This window comes from Stegostoma tigrinum, chromosome 2 (assembly GCF_030684315.1).
Source record: "Stegostoma tigrinum isolate sSteTig4 chromosome 2, sSteTig4.hap1, whole genome shotgun sequence".
Taxonomy (NCBI): domain Eukaryota; kingdom Metazoa; phylum Chordata; class Chondrichthyes; order Orectolobiformes; family Stegostomatidae; genus Stegostoma; species Stegostoma tigrinum.
This window is the reverse complement of record NC_081355.1, coordinates 16,388,264-16,404,745: the sequence shown is the minus strand read 5'-3', so window position 1 is coordinate 16,404,745 and position 16,482 is coordinate 16,388,264. Positions and strand designations below refer to the sequence as shown.

The 16,482-nt window shown below is 39.8% G+C and overlaps 1 protein-coding gene across 5 annotated transcripts in view; it reads left to right on the top strand.

Annotated features, from left to right (window-relative positions):
- fhod3b (formin homology 2 domain containing 3b) overlaps positions 1–16,482 on the top strand; it is a 583,240-nt gene that overhangs the window by 416,225 nt on the left and 150,533 nt on the right. For all 5 annotated transcript variants that reach the window (XM_048559318.2, XM_048559356.2, XM_059652629.1 and 2 more), the window contains 3 exons: positions 1,897–1,991; positions 10,656–10,799; positions 15,493–15,740. In XM_048559318.2, coding sequence (XP_048415275.2) covers positions 1,897–1,991; positions 10,656–10,799; positions 15,493–15,740 — 487 coding nt within the window. The remainder of the gene's footprint in view (positions 1–1,896; positions 1,992–10,655; positions 10,800–15,492; positions 15,741–16,482) is intronic.

The window sequence follows — 16,482 nt, the reverse complement described above, 5'->3', positions numbered from 1 at the left end:
GCATTCAAAACATTTTTAACTATTGTGATGACCCCAGAACTAATGGAGCCTGATTTCCGGCGCACTACTACCCCAGTGAAACATGAGATGTGTGGTCTATAACCTAAGACTGAGGCACTGGCATTAGGCCGGTGAGGCTGCAGATACTGTGTTTCTTCAAGTCTCCAACCATCCGGTCATGACCTGACATTCCATCTTGCTGTCCAGAGATACCGGGGCTGTCTGGTGGAAGGCCTCCCTCTTACTAAAGGGGATGTTGCGTAGAGCATGTTGCATGCTGCAGTCCTTTGCAATGGGAGATTCAGGCTACTTGTGTTCACCCACAGGCCGTGAGAGGCATAGACCTTGTTTCACTTTCTAAGGGGGCTGCTGCTCGAGGTTTCTTTGCTCAACTGGCTCAAGTTCCAGATCTTTGGTCCACCCAGTGTGGAAGGATTGGATGGATTGGAGGATCTCCTTGTGGGCCTGCTGCAGAGCCTGGGCTAAGTAGCCAGTAACAGGCCTCTGTAATGGAGGGGTTCAGTAGATACAACTGTCAGCCCTCCTGTCAGTGATTGCATCTGTGCACAGGAGTCCTTGCAGAGACACCAAAGGTGGTTTCTCAACATCTTGTACAATCTCAACATGACATCCCAACATCTATGCTCAATGGTCCTGGCCATGAAGGCAAGCATGCTAAACCCCTTCTTAACCACCCTGTCTACCTATAAAAACAACTTCCAAAGAACTATGTATCTGAACTTCAGATTTTTCTGTTCACAACTCTACCCAGGGCCCTTCTATTAACTGTACAACCCCTGCCCAGTTTGTTTACCAGAATGCATTATCTCACACTTATCCAAATTAAATTCCATCTGCCGCTGTCTTAGTAATCTTAAATTACCATCTTCACTGTTGACTATGCCACCAATTTTGAGTGTCATCTGTAAACTTATTAACCCTGCCTCCTGAATTCTCATCCAAATCATTTCTATAAATGACAAACAAAAGTGGACCCAGCGCCGATACCAGCAGAACACCGCTGGTCACAGGCCTCCAGTCCGAAAAACAACCCTCCACCACCACCACACTCTGCCTACTACCATCAAGCCAATTTTGTACTCATTTGGCAAGCTCTCCCTGAATCCCATGTCATCTAACTTTACTAATTAGTCTACCATGCAGACCCTTGTCAAATGCTATACTAAAATCCATGTAGGCAACGTCTGCAGCTCTGCCCTCATCAGTCTTTTTTTGGTTACATTCTCAAAAAAAAACTTGCTCAAGTTGAAGACCCCACTTCCCACATACAAAACCATGCTGACTATCCCCAATCAGCCCTTGCCTGTCCAAATGCATGTCAACCCTATCTCTCAGAATCCCCGCTAACAACTTAGCCACCTCTGACATCAGACTGTCTCAGGTCTATAATCCCTAGGCTTCTCTTTGCAGCCTTCCTTAAATAAAGACACAATATTACTCGCCCTCCAATCCTCCGGCACCTCACCCATGTCTGTAAATGATAGAGATAACTCCACAGTGGCCCCCTATTTTTTTTTTCCAGAGATAATGGGAAGTGCAGATGCTGGAGAATCCAAGATAACAAAGTGTGAAGCTGGATGAACACAGCAGGCCAAGCAGCATCTCAGGAGCACAAAAGCTAACGTTTCGGGTCTAAACCCTTCTCTGGGCCTGAAACGTCAGCTTTTGTGCTCCTGAGATGCTGCTTGGCCTGCTGCGTTCATCCAGCTTCACACTTTGTTATCTTGGATTCTCCAGCATCTGCAGTTCCCATTATCTCTGAAGAAAAGTCTTTGCATCTGGTTTGTATAAATTCATGGAGCAGGGTCTGCAGCTTAGGTGGCATTCTGGAAGCAGATATAGGGTTAACGTGTTGTTTTTAATCTTTCTGTTCAGGTGCACAAGCATGGTCAAACATTATGGAAATACTGGATGAAAAAGATGGAATTGACACTGAGCTTCTGGTTTATGCAATGACTTTAATAAATAAGGTTTGTGCAGTATTTATTTGAATTTTGTGAACCAGTTGTCCAGTGATGTCATGAACAGTCTGCTACCAAGTGACAAGCTGACAGTCGATGATAATTTCTCACGAGATGCATTCCTGTACATTCTTGTTGTCTGCTTAATTGCACTGAGTTTCGAAGGAGCCCTGCATTTGGATTAATGGAGGCACTTTTGTAATTACATTTGACAGAATTTGGAAATTCTCATTCTTGGTTTTTATCATTTTGGCAATTTATTGTAAAACCCTTAGAACCTCGATGATTCATGTCCGTGCACCAATTCTGAAAGGGTAATCAGAGCAATTAGTGATTTGATCCTATTTTCAATAAAAGTGAAGGATATTTTCTTCTATCTAGCAATAAAGGTGATTGGGTTATAACATTAGGAAACCCACTTAATGCTCCACTCCATTCTCTCTTAATTTTTTAACTGAATGTTGATAAAGTTACAGCTATTATCCAAAAATACAGTCTTAAAATTCAAAGGTATTCCCTTTTAAACGGGATCAGAGATCATTGAACTTAGCACCGCCCAGTAGTGTATGTAAATGGCTCTCGATTCTTTTTGAATCTTGGGCTTGTTGAGGTGGATGGGGGAGAATTGGAAGGTACTGAATAAGAGGCAGAGATAATAACCGTGGTCAAAGAAATTAACTAAGAACATTACCTAGATTGGCAATGATTCTCTAAGAGCTTTGAAAGAGACTTGGGAATTGCTTATTTGCCTTTGGGCAGATGGAATGTGATGTACTGTTCAGTGAGAGTGAATTGGATAATAAATGCTATAACACCCATCCCAATGGTTGAATGAAAAATTTACAAATGAAGAAAACTCTCAAAATAGTAATAGGAATGAAGAAACTGCGAGCCTGTAATGGTTTGGTAGTAGAGAACTTTGTGTAATGTGGACAATGACTTTTATCAATGCTTTTGTCTTGCATTCATCACCAATGCAAAGGATGTTTTGGCCTGTATAGACAGTGTGAGCTATTTTATTGGCAAGAGGCCTCTAATTCATAGAAGCTTTGCAATGGAGATTGTTCCAGTTACATGATGATTGACAGTTAACTTGCATCTTTGTTTAAATTTAAAATCAACAAATTGTCTAAGTAGTCAAGGCATTACACTGAGGAATCAGACTGAATGTTTATTTTGTGAAGTTGAAAGAGTCACGATGTGTTTATGTTTACTTTCTGTCTGTTTGCCAGCTAATCGGTTATTTCCCATATAAGATGATCTCCTTTCCATTGGTATTGTTGCAAAATATCCTGATGCGTGCAACTTAAAAAAGCTTTTGTCAAATTGTCTTTTTTCAGCAAGGTTGAAATTGAGAAGCTCATAACTTGTAACTTCTTCTCCACCTCAATGGACAAAACTATGTAATATCATACCACTTGCAAATAAAATTGTCATGGGTGAGGTTAACATATTAAAGAATTAAGTGGCTTAAGCAATTGTATCATCTCTGTTGGATTTTGCAGTTTGCTGATATCAAGCTTGGCAGCTAGTATACTTTAAACTTTAATTATCCTTTGGCTTGAATATTAAATATTATCTGTGGCTACTTCATTATATTCCAAAGGATATTTCTATAATGCTTCTGGTAAGTGCAACTGGCAAATCCTCATAGATACCCTCTACCGTGATGCTGTTCTTGTTGTGAGCATTATTGCAGTGCTGATTTTATCATTTTATTATTCCATGATGTAGATGATACTTGCCTGTCTACTAAAATTCCAAGAATCATTCAGGAATAAACCTGACTTTTCTCCGCCTCCAACCAACTACTTAAATTAATTTTGTTAAATATGTGTTGTAGCTTTGGAGTTTGTTTTCAGATTTACGCACCTTTCCCTACAGGTTTAAAAGTATGTTTTGTAGAATTTTATTGAAGCAAAAGCTACATGTTTGGGAGCATGTATGTAAATGCAGCCCATTTGACCCTATTCCACTTTTCAATCTGGTCTTTGGCTTTTTCTTCCTTTATTCCTTGATTCTCTGAGATGACAATGCTATCTAACCCTCAGATACATTCGAGTGCATTTGCAAACCTTAAACAGAAAATTTCAGAGTTATGACCTTTTGAGTAAAGACATTTCTCCTCGTGTCAGACCAGCCACTTATTCCAATAGTGTGCATCCTTGTCCTAGATTCTTCAATGGGAACCAACATTTCAGTATTTGCTTTGTGAAGCTCATTGACTATCCAAGATTACCACTGAGATCACATGTCATTCTTGTAGAGGAAATGTTCGAATTTACTCAGCCTCTCAACCTAAAACAATGCTTCCATCCTAGGAACCAATCTGGTGAGTTTTTGCAGTGCTACCTTTTAACGTAAGCATATCTTTCCTAGATATAAATTATACACTGTATTTCAGCAGCCCGCCAAACCCCCACACAAATATAGCGAGTACCTTCACTTTTTTGCCTTGCAATAAAAGCCAGGATACTGTTTGGCCTTTCTATTTGTGTATTGTATCTGAGCTATCTTTTTGCATCAACCTGGATTCCACCGAACATTTACAAGTTTCGCATCTTTGGGTAAGTATTATGCTTTTCCACTCTTATGCTCAAAGTGGATAACCTTGCAGGTCTCCACATCGATACTCTATATGCCATTTCTTTTACCACTCACTTAATTTGTCAGTATATCTCTGCAGCCTCTTTGTGTCCTCCTCACAACTTACATTCTTTCTACTTTTGTATCATTTGCGAACTTATACACCATGCTGTGTCTTATTGGCAGGCACAGCAATAGGCCATTAGTCCCTCGAGCGTACTCTGTCATTCTAGATCTCAATCAATAGTCTGTCTCAATCCTCTTTTCCCCGCTATTCCTACCACTCAGTATCATTAGTATGGTATTGATAATAGTTTATTGAACTTTGTCTTGTACATATGGCATGACTGCAGCCCCCTGGACAGGGAATTCCAAAACGTTTATTATTGCTAATTATAAATCAGAAACCTTCGATAGCCACAATAATCGTTAATAACTTGAAAGTGCCTCATTTATCCCTACTACCCATTTCCTGTCTATTGACCAATCCTCCATCCATGCTCATATATCTCTCCTAGCTCCATGATCCCTTGTCTTATGTCAGAACCATTGTATGCCATGTTATTCAAAGCCTTTTTGGAAGTCCTGGTATGGTGTATCTACTGGAAAGGCTTTCATCGTACAGTGGTACTGTCTCTACCTCTGGGCTTGAAGGGCTGAGTTCCAGTTTCTCCTGCTCCAGATTGAGGTGATACTACATCTGAACAGGTTGATAAAATATTTACTACATTTCCTTTATTAATAAAACCTTTATATCCTCAAAAATTTAGTAAATTTATCCAACATGATTTCCCTTCTGTAAAAATATGTTCACTTGTTCTAGTCATGTGATGCTTTCCTAACTGCATTGGATAAGACTGCCTTAATAATAGAATCCTGCAGTTTCCAGATGGCTGTTGTCAGGCTAACTGGTCACGAGTTGATTTTTTTTTCTCTCTGTTCTTCTTTGAATAACAATAATGTTCGGTAATTTCCGATCCTGCTAGAATTGTTACAAAATTGAGGCAATTTTGGAAAATCATAACCAGCTCATCCCAATCACATGTTAGAGGTTTGTCAAAGTTTTTAGCTTTTTGAGTACCTCCAGTCATCTGATGCTAATTACCTTCATTTTCACATTGTATACAGCCCCTAGTTGATAAGTTATTTCCAGAATACTTGTATTCTACACTGAATAAAGATAGATAAAATTGTTCAACTTCCCTGCCATTTCTTTCTCCTCCATGATAATTTCTTTAGTCTCTGCTTCTAACTCGGACCTTGTTTGAGCTGCTACTCTCACGTTTTGTCAGGGCTTGAATTTTTTATACATATATTCCTGGCTAGCGTACTCTTCTCTTCTACGGCTTCCCTTTTTGTTGACTTTTGGCGACCTTTACCACTTTCTCAAACATTCCCAGTCTCGAGATTTAGTAGTATTCTTTGCAACATTGTCTCTTTTTATAAACTAATGCTGTCCTTATACTTTGTGCACTACAAGTGAATTTGAGTTTTGTGTGAGCTATTGAACGTTTTGAATTGTCTCTCGAAATGTTCGCATTGTTTATTTACCACTTTGCCTTTCAGATTGTTTGTCCAGCGCCAACCTTTAGTGAAATTGAGATTCCAGTTTATTACTGGAGTACGTATTTAAATTTGTAAATAGTTTGAAATCAAGTATTATGATCACTACTTCCTAGTGAATCTTTTATCTGATATTATGAATCAACCCTGTCTTATTATACAATACCAAAATGTAAAACAGCTTTATTCCTTGTTAGTTCCATGACACAATCCTAAGGAAGCTCAAAGGGTTCTACAACACTTCATCTTCCCGACCTTCTTAGCTGATTTGAATGGTCTAATCTGTGTGATGATTGATGTAATCCACAACTGTTATGTTTCCAGGGCTATAAACATTTGTAGTTTTATTTTTCTGACACTTAGTATATTTAATCTCTGCCTGCACTGATGCTACTTCCTGATTTTGTTTTTGAGCCGAGATCCTTTCTCACTAACATCCTTATCAGCAGTGCTACCTTTGCTGCTTTTCCCTTTGGCCCATATCTTTTCAAAATGTTGCGTACCCTGGAAGGTATGTTTCTCAAACTTCATAACCACATCTCTGGTGATTAATCTATACTGTTTCTTTCTACTTGGGCTATGAGTTCATCTAGCTTCTGTGGATGGCCTGTGCAATCAAATGAAGTGACTTTAATTTTATTTTTATACTATATTTTAAAGTTTGACCCTTATCCACACCAAAACCTTTTCTGCTGATTCCACTTGATCTTTGGATCATCTAAACCTTCCTGTTAGATTAAAACCTTTTTGCCTACTCTTCCCAAATTGGTTTCTTGAGTTCTCACATTCTATCCCTTCCTGTTTCGCTCTCAATAAAATATACCTATAATGTTACGCTGAACTATTACCTTATCCTTTGTCTTTAAGTTGCTACATTTCCCATCGTGTAAACCATTCCCCAACTTTTTTTTGTTTGAAACCTGCTGCATAACTCCCATTAACAAGCCAATACTTCCCTGGTCTCAGTATTGTTTAGGTGAATACTGTCCTAATGGTACAGCTTCCTGTTTTTCTAGTATATAAGCCTGTGCCTCATGAATTAAAACCCATTTCTCCATTACCAATCTTTGAACTGTGAATTCAACTCGGATCTTATTTACACTACACCCATTTGCTTGTGGCTGAGGTAATAATACAGAAATTATTACTTTTATCGCTGTGCTTTTTAACTTTAGCCATTAGTTGCTTATGCTTCCTTAGCAGAGCTTCTTTCTTAATCCGACTCATGTGAAATGTGATGATCGGATTCTTCCTCGGCTGTTCCAAGTTTTTGTCCAGCCTGGAAAAGAGGTCTTAACCCTGTCACTGGGCAGACAACATAGCTTTTGGAACCTACATTTATAGACATATTTTCTCCTAACTATAACATCCCCTATTAGAACTACTTCCATTTTACAGGCTACCTGCACCTTGGTGCCATGCAATTTACTCATCTGCTTTGCATTCCCTGCTCCTGTCTGCACAAGCTGTGAGAATATCTATTTTGTTGGGTAATTGTAGCAACTGAGGCTTCTCCGTTTCCCCTTTTTGGGTCCCCATGTCTGCTTCACATGCAATCACACCTTGCTGAACTGGTCACAAACCAGACCTGAAGTTCTGTCTGAAGCAAAGTGTATGTCTCTTGAAAGAAAATGTTCAGGTACCTTGCCATTTTCCAAGTCCATAACTAAACCAGGGTTTCTTGACACCACCCTCAAATACAGTGCTTTCCACCAGCGCTCTCATGCTACAGCTGCAACACATCATCTATCTTGTCAGCATAATTTATAGGTACAAAGTGTGGAGCTGGATGAACACAGCAGGCCAAGCAGCATCTCAGGAGCACAAAAGCTGACGTTTTGGGCCTAGACCCTTCATCAGAGAGCTGTGTTCATCCAGCTCCACACTTTGTTATCTTGGATTCTACAGCATCTGCAGTTCCCATTATCACAGCATAATTTATAGAATTTTTTTTATACAGAATCCCTGCAGTGTGGAAACAGGCCCTTCGGCCTAATGAGTCCACACCGAGCATCAAAGCATCCCATCCAGACCCACCCCATCTACACATCCCTGAATGCTGCGGGCAATTTAGCATGGCCAATTCACCTAGCATGCACATCTTTGGATTGTGGGAGGAAACCGGAGCACCCGGAGGAAAACCGTGCAGACTCCACACAGACAGTCACCCAAGGGTGGAATTGAACCCAGATACCTGGCACTGAGGCAGCAGTGCTAACTACTCAGCCACCCTAGTAACATGAATTATTTATCTTATTAATAGAACATAGAACAGTACAGCACAGAACAGGCCCTTCAGCCCACAATGTTGTGCCGACCATTGATCCTCATGTATGCACCCTCAAATTTCTGTGACCATATACATGTCCAGCAGTCTCTTAAATGACCCCAATGACCTTGCTTCCACAACTGCTGCTGGCAACGCATTCCATGCTCTCACAACTCTCTGCGTAAAGAACCTGCCTCTGACATCCCCTCTATACTTTCCACCAACCAGCTTAAAACTATGACCCCTCGTGCTAGCCATTTCTGCCCTGGGAAATAGTCTCTGGCTATCAACTCTATCTATGCCTCTCATTATCTTGTATACCTCAATTAGGTCCCCTCTCCTCCTCCTTTTCTCCAATGAAAAGAGACCGAGCTCAGTCAACCTCTCTTCATAAGATAAGCCCTCCAGTCTGGGCAGCATCCTGGTAAACCTCCTCTGAACCCTCTCCAAAGCATCCACATCTTTCCTATAATAGGGCGCCCAGAACTGGACGCAGTATTCCAAGTGCGGTCTAACCAAAGTTTTATAGAGCTGCAACAAGATCTCATGACTCTTAAACTCAATTCCCCTGTTAATGAAAGCCAAAACACCATATGCTTTCTTAACAACCCTGTCCACTTGGGTGGCCATTTTAAGGGATCTATGTATCTGCACACCAAGATCCCTCTGTTCCTCCACGCTGCCAAGAATCCTATCCTTAATCCTGTACTCAGCTTTCAAATTCGACCTTCCAAAATGCATCACCTCGCATTTATCCAGGTTGAACTCCATCTGCCACCTCTCAGCCCATCTCTGCATCCTGTCAATGTCCCGCTACAGCCTACAACAGCCCTCTACACTGTCAACGACACCTCCGACCTTTGTGTCGTCTGCAAACTTGCTGACCCATCCTTCAATTCCCTCGTCCAACTCATTAATAAAAATTACAAACAGTAGAGGCCCAAGGACAGAGCCCTGTGGAACTCCACTCACCACTGACTTGCAGGCAGAATATTTTCCTTCTACTACCGCTCGCTGCCTTCTGTTGGCCAGCCAATTCTGTATCCAAGCAGCTAAGTTCCCCTGTACCCCATTCCTCCTGACCTTCTGAATGAGCCTACCATGGGGAACAATTAAGTTTCCAGTTTGGAAAGAACATCAAATTATTATCTAATTATTGTCTAATTTTGGAATATTATTTAATTTGAAACTAATCAAGCTAAATAAAAACTGAAAGAACTGTGGATGCTGTAAAACAAGAACAAAAACAGAAGTTGCTGGAAGAGCTCAGTAGGTCTGGCAGCATCTGTGAAGAAAAAGAATCAGTTCATGTTTTGGGTTTGGTAATTTTATTCCTAATCAAGCTAAACTTGGATATAATGATTGTTTCCATAACTCTGCTATTTAGATGGATAAAATATTATCTGCTCAATGAACTAATGCATTTGAATACTTAACAGCGGCTGGATTTTGGTTTAAAAAAAAGCAATTTAAAAGTAGTGTCTCCTTTGCTTCTGCACCAAATTCCAAAGTTAACAATAATTTCTCATTTGACAGAAATCTGTGCCCTTGACTCTTGGTTGCCACTCCTATTTGAACAAGGGCAAGGGAGCTTGATGTGAAGCGAAAGGATGCAACAATTGACATTCCCTGAGTACTTTGATCATTTTAGCCACTTCAGCATTGTTCTTGCTCATACATCCCATTTTATAATAAACTGTGGAGAACGGGTGGAGGGATGCAGTGATGAGAAAGGTGCTGGATGGCAGAATGACACCAAGTAGATAACCTTGAACTAGCAGTATCTTGTAATTTATCCATCTAGACTGTTTTGTTGGCTTTGAAATGAATTTTTACCTTGAAGTGATGTTCCTTCATTAACAATTAATAAAATTATTCATATAACATTCCTTTTTTGATATCTTAATGGAAGAATAGTGAATCCAGATTGAAGGGCTAAGTGACCTGGTTAAACTAATGAACAAAAATCTCACACAAATGCAAAAATGATGTTGACTGACAATCAAGCTCCATTTCCAAGCACTTTATAATAATGTTTTTGTATGCTGTATCACTCCAGCTCTTGCACAATAGCACAAGAGTAAGATCATTTGATTGTCTAAATTTGGTCTAACTGATTTGTTTAGGTAGTGCAAAATGCTGACTGCAAAACTCTTTTAGTTTTTATTTAATAGATCCATTTTTCATCTTTGTGTTTAGCAGTTTCTCTCTCTTCAAGAAATGAATGTATTCATGTGCTTTGTTGGAATTCCCAGACATTGGCAGGTTTGCCTGATCAAGATTCCTTCTATGATGTAGTGGACTGTCTGGAAGAACAAGGGATGGAAGCTATTTCACAGAGACACTTGAACAAAAAAGGAACTGATTTGGATCTGCTGGAACAATTCAATATTTATGAGGTAATGTTTCGCACTCCTGCGTTAATCTGAGCACAATTAGATTGTTTGTTTTTGGAAAGCTGCTGGGGAGGATGAGTTTGAGAATTGTGAAACTGCAGATTGTGCAGTCTCCAGTAAGCAGCTTGAACAGAGTTAGCCTTTTGTCAAAGGACGCAAAATTTCAGAAGTGTTCTGTTGAGCTTTGTAGGTTGATAACTTGTACAATTTGAGAAAGGCAACAGTTTTGGATTGGGACAAAAAGCTTTAGATTCTGGCCAAGTTGATATCAGATGTATGAAAATATACAAACCGGTACTTATCTCTTCGTTCCCTCCTCTTCCCCCATACCCCCAATCCAATCCCGTCATGTCATATGCTGCTGCAATAATCCATCTTGGCAATAGCTCACTCAAGTGATTATTATTCAAGTATGAGCTTAGGAGTGTCAGAAAGCAATTGTGGCTTGATTGAGGACGGCACAGTTAAGCTCACTGTTGGCGTCCACTAGAAAGTTTTATGGAGGAGTCACTAGATAGCAATCAGCCTCAGGGATCATGACAGTTTAGAAGTGTGAAAATCAATCCCCCAAAGTTCCATCATTTGCTATGCTTGTGCTAATGTAATTCTCACACAGATCAGAATAACACGTACATGCTGTGATGGTACATTTGAGCTGCAACTAATGGATGATCGAGATGTCACGACTGAAATTTCTCAGTTGGGATTCTGGACCTTGACCTCAGAGATTGGCAACTAAACAAGTAGTGGGACTACTGCCAAATGCACCACGTCATTTCAATCTGAATGAAGGTTGAGAAACAGTAACAGGGATTACAGTTGTAGTACAAGGGAACAAAAGTCAATATTTGGCTGGGAATTGATGGGTTAATACTTGGCAGGTACACATTAAAAGTAATTGCTTTTTTTTTCTTCACATGTATTGACTAACCTGCTTGCTTCAAGTCTATAGATGCACCAATTAGTAATTTTTTGTTTTATTGATGTTATTACGCGTACTTCTTTTTGTCTAGAAAGCATCATCCTAATAGAAAGAAATGAGAGTTTTACTCCAAAAATAAGACGAAAATGATCGCTCTAAATCTTGCAGCAGTTTGCTTTAAATATGTCCATAAATGCAGGCTACATGACTGATTTACTTTGCATATAATATGTAATTATGTCATAAATAAGTTAAATATAATAGGTAATATTCTGATTATGTTATATGTAATACATGGACAGTCCCTTTTATTTTCTGCAGAGTTTCTATCTAATCTGTACAGTGAACCTTCCCTCTGTACAATGAACCTATTAGATCTTTTTGTTCCCCTTCCCAGAGATCTGTCAGATTGTTTCCAACCTATACACATAGTGTTGTCTTAAGATCAGGGTATAGTTTCTTAGGATTCAATATTTCATCTCCATTCAGGATTATGAATCTCTCAATCAAATCCTTTTTGGTCTCCTCTACAGTGTGAAAAAGCTTAAACCTTATCATTGTTACTTGTAGCTCAGCTATCTAATGTCTGATATCAGCTCTTCTTCCAATAGTCTGATGGATTTCCTGTTTATGACCTGATTTCCTATTCAGGCTTAGCCTAACATCCTGGCTTCTTTTTTTGTTTACGACATACACAAACACAGATGGTTCAGTAATCCATTAACCAATGTTGTTTCAAATTCAATCCTGTTAATTTGGACAGTTTAGCTTCTCTTTCACAGGTGTTCCCAACCCACTTGATGTTAATAATGCACAGGTCAGCTCCCAGATTGAAACCTGGCTTGATATACATTTAAGATAACAAGGTGTAGAGCTGGATGAACACAGCAGGCCAAGCAGCATCAGAGGAGCAGGAAGGCTGACGTTTCGGGCCTAGACCCTCCTTCAGAAATTTTCTGAAGAAGTGTCTAGGCCCGAAACGTCAGCTTTCCTGCTCCTCTGATGCTGCTTGGCCTGCTGTGTTCATCCAGCTCCACACCTTGTTATCTCAGATTCTCCAGCATCTGCAGTTCCTACTATCTTTTAACATACGTTTACCTTTGCTCTCGGTTCACTGTAGAGGTGAGTTACTGAACATAATCACAAGTCTCAGTGTACATTTCACGCACATAATAAAATGTTTCGTAAACAAGGAAAGATATGAACTATATTACTCTAGACAGAAAAGTTTGAAAGATTTCATTACAAACAAACAATGCAAAGGGACTCCGACTTGTTATTCCTTTTCATCCTGTTGCTGTGCTTGCAAATACCAAATCCAAGTGAAAAGTTGCCATTATCTTCACGTGAAGGCTTCTTGCTGAGGCTGGCACAACTGCAACCGATTTCCTTCGAGAGATTTTCTATGCATTTGTGAGCTGCTTTTGCTTTGGTTGGCATCTCTTCCTGAAACCCAACGCAAACTACAGATTAAACTCACCATTATTTCAATTTCTGAGCAAATACATGAGTTGCTTAAACTCAAAAATTCTGCAAGAATATTAGCAACTTACGAGAGAGTTCAGCATGCTTGCATCCACTCTTTGACATGCACACACAATGATTGCCACCTTCCATCTGTAGTTTTCTATTACTGTGTCTCTGGATCCCTGTTACTAGGCAACAGCTCAGTTTTTCTTTCTCTCCTTTTTTAAAACGGCAAACCATTACTCTCATCTGTTCTTCCCTTCAAGGGTTATGAACCCTTATTAAAAATGCAAACGTATAAACAAGCCTCTGGACTCCTCATGACTGTGCTTACAAAAATATCTCTTAAAAATGAAACTTAAAAACAAATCTGCCATAGTTTCACACACAAAATACAAAATATAAATTTAAGTTTCATGTTTACATTATCAAATCTTGACGCTAATGTTAGGAACAATGCTCAATCCAATGCATTTGTCTAACTAGGTACCAAAGCTGTTGCTGTATCTGTAATGCCCCTCTTGGTGTCACAAGAACATTTTGCCCATTTTGCTACCTTGCTTCATAGGAATGCCTCCACTTATTGGGAAGAGAATGGCTAGAGGTCATCAATATAAGGTAGTCACCAAAAACTCCAAAAGAAAACTTAAAAGAGAGTTATTTTTCCAAAGAGTAGTGAAAATTTGGAACTCACTGCCACATGGAGAGGTTAGAGTGAATAATATAGATGCATTTAAGGTGAAAACAGGCAAATCTTTCAGGGTGAAGGATTCGATGGGTTGGAATGGTAGATGTAGATGAGGAAAGATGAAAGGAGGCTTGATTGAGGAATACACACTAGCACAGAATAATTGGGCTGAACAGCCTGTTTCAATGCCAGTACCCTGTATAAAATTCACTTCAATCAGTTAGTCATTGTATCTCCCCTTATTTCTTATCCTGTCACAGATTGCTTAATATCAGCTGGCTCTGGTCTCTGACCAAAGATGGCAACTGTACACTTTCTGATGTGATCTTTTGAAATCTAATTTGGGTATCGGCTCAGTGGATTAGAATTTAGGTTTGTTACAAAGCTCAGGTTCTAGACATGGCCTGCGGATATGTTTATAGCCCAGCTGCAGCACTGATGCATTGGTTTTGGAATTCTTATAAAAATTTGATTACACGTACTAATAGATTCAAGAACAGTTTTATCGGACATTTGAACGGACCTCTCAAATATATTAATTCTGATCTCTGTCAGTACCACCACCCACCCACCACCTTCACTCAAACCCCCTCCTCTTCACCACCCCCACCTTCCGCTCCACTTTCTCTGTTGCTGTAACAGTGCTTGTACTCTGTTTTGCTACCCTGATGCATTTTGTACTTAAAAATGGAAGAAATAGGAGCAGGAATAGGCCATTTGGCCCATCGAGCTAGCCCACCATTCAAAAAGTTTGTGGGTGATCTTTTCATGGGCTCAGCTCCACTTAGCTGCCCGCACACAGTAATTCCTTTACTGTTCAAAAATCAATCTGTTTGCCTTAAAAACATTCAACAAGTTAGCCTGAGCTGCTTCACTGGGCAAGGCATTCCACAGATTCACAACCCTTTAGGTGAAGAAGTTCCTCCTCAACTCAGTCCTAAATCTGCTCCCCGTTATTTTGAAGCATTCCCGAAATATTATTATTAACTTTTATCACATTGTTGAGGTTGACTCAGTTGGAATTTCTTCTCTCTAGCTCATGAATCTGTGGAATTTTTACTGCAAAGGGCTGTAGAGGGTTTATCATTAAAGCATATTCAATGCTGAGATAGACAAAATTTTAGTGAGGGTGGGAATCTAGGGTAATGGGAAAAAGGTAGGAAAGTGGGTTTATTAGACTAGCCACGAACTCACTGAATGGCAGAGCAGACTCAGTGGGCTGAATGGCCTACTCTTGCTACTGCTTATTTTGGTGTTGTGGTCAATAGCCAAGTAACCAGATCTGGAAGTTGTGACTGACAGTTTTATCTCATGGCTGCCATATTGAAAGAGTTAACCTCGCAATATCTTTACTTCCCCAATCCCACTGTTGTTAATACTTCACTTAATCACGCAATTATATCAAACCAACACAGCTTCATGATGGCATCTTCAACTTGTGAACTGGTGTAGTTCAGAACACCACCTCTAGGTAACTAGGGTTGGTGATAAATGCATATCTTGCCAGTGATGGGGCTGGGGGAAGAAAATTGAAAAATGTTTACACTAGGAGCAAATGAAATTGAGAATGAATTTTCACTTTCACAAAGTCATACAAATTGTGTTTTCTGCTCTTAAAGATGAGCTTGAAGCATGAAGATGGTGATGATGACAGCGTTACTTTAAGCGGACGCAAGGACCGGCGAAGATCAAGCCTCGGTGTGAATGAGCGGCGTGGTTTAGAACGAAGGAGAAGTCGAAGACATTCAGTGCAGAATATCAAGAGCTCCTTGTCTGCCCCTGCGAGTCCATGCAGTGCCCTGCCTGGCCAGTTAAGCCCATACTTCCTCGTGTCCAATGGCCAGAGGCATGATGATCTCAGCGAAAAGTAAGTGATACCAAAAATTGAATGCCGTGCAGAAACCTTATTAACTGAAGGTCCTTTTTTGTGAGGTGGTTTTATCCTTTATCACCTCCAGTTACTGTTGCATTTAAAATTACTTTTAAATCCTGTTGTAACTTCTTGTAGTAGTTATCACACTGGTTGACCCACAATTTGTCTGCGATGTTAAGCTATAAAGAGCAAAAAGGGCTCAAGAACCTACCATCTATAAATATTGATAATGTAACAGAGGCACAAAGGCATAATCTGATAATGTCCAAATTGCAGCCAGTTTGGCATGATAATGGAACTATGCACACTCGTCGACATGTGCAACAGAAAGTTGCTAGAGACAAATACATGTATTTCACATGCACGTAAAGTTCAAACTTTTAGCCCAGTGATTGGAAGGTCCTCATTTATAAAGCGATCCACAAGTTGGGGAGATGTAAAAGTAATTATGCAGTTGTAAAGCATAAATGCCAATTGAATGAGAATGCAGGTTATTTTGGCAAATGGGAATGAATGTTTCATTCAAAGGATGATATTGGACCCAGAGATTGTTTGAACTATGGAAGTAATAAGTTGAATTGTGTCAGCACTGTGGTTCTTAATGACCCGAGGTATACATTGAGAATTTATTTTGATGCCGATATACTTAAGAATTCCAGTTTCTCTGACAGTGTCAGCGAGTCAACTTGAATCAAAACCCTGAAGATCTGTGTGAACTAATAAATTTTAGCAAAAC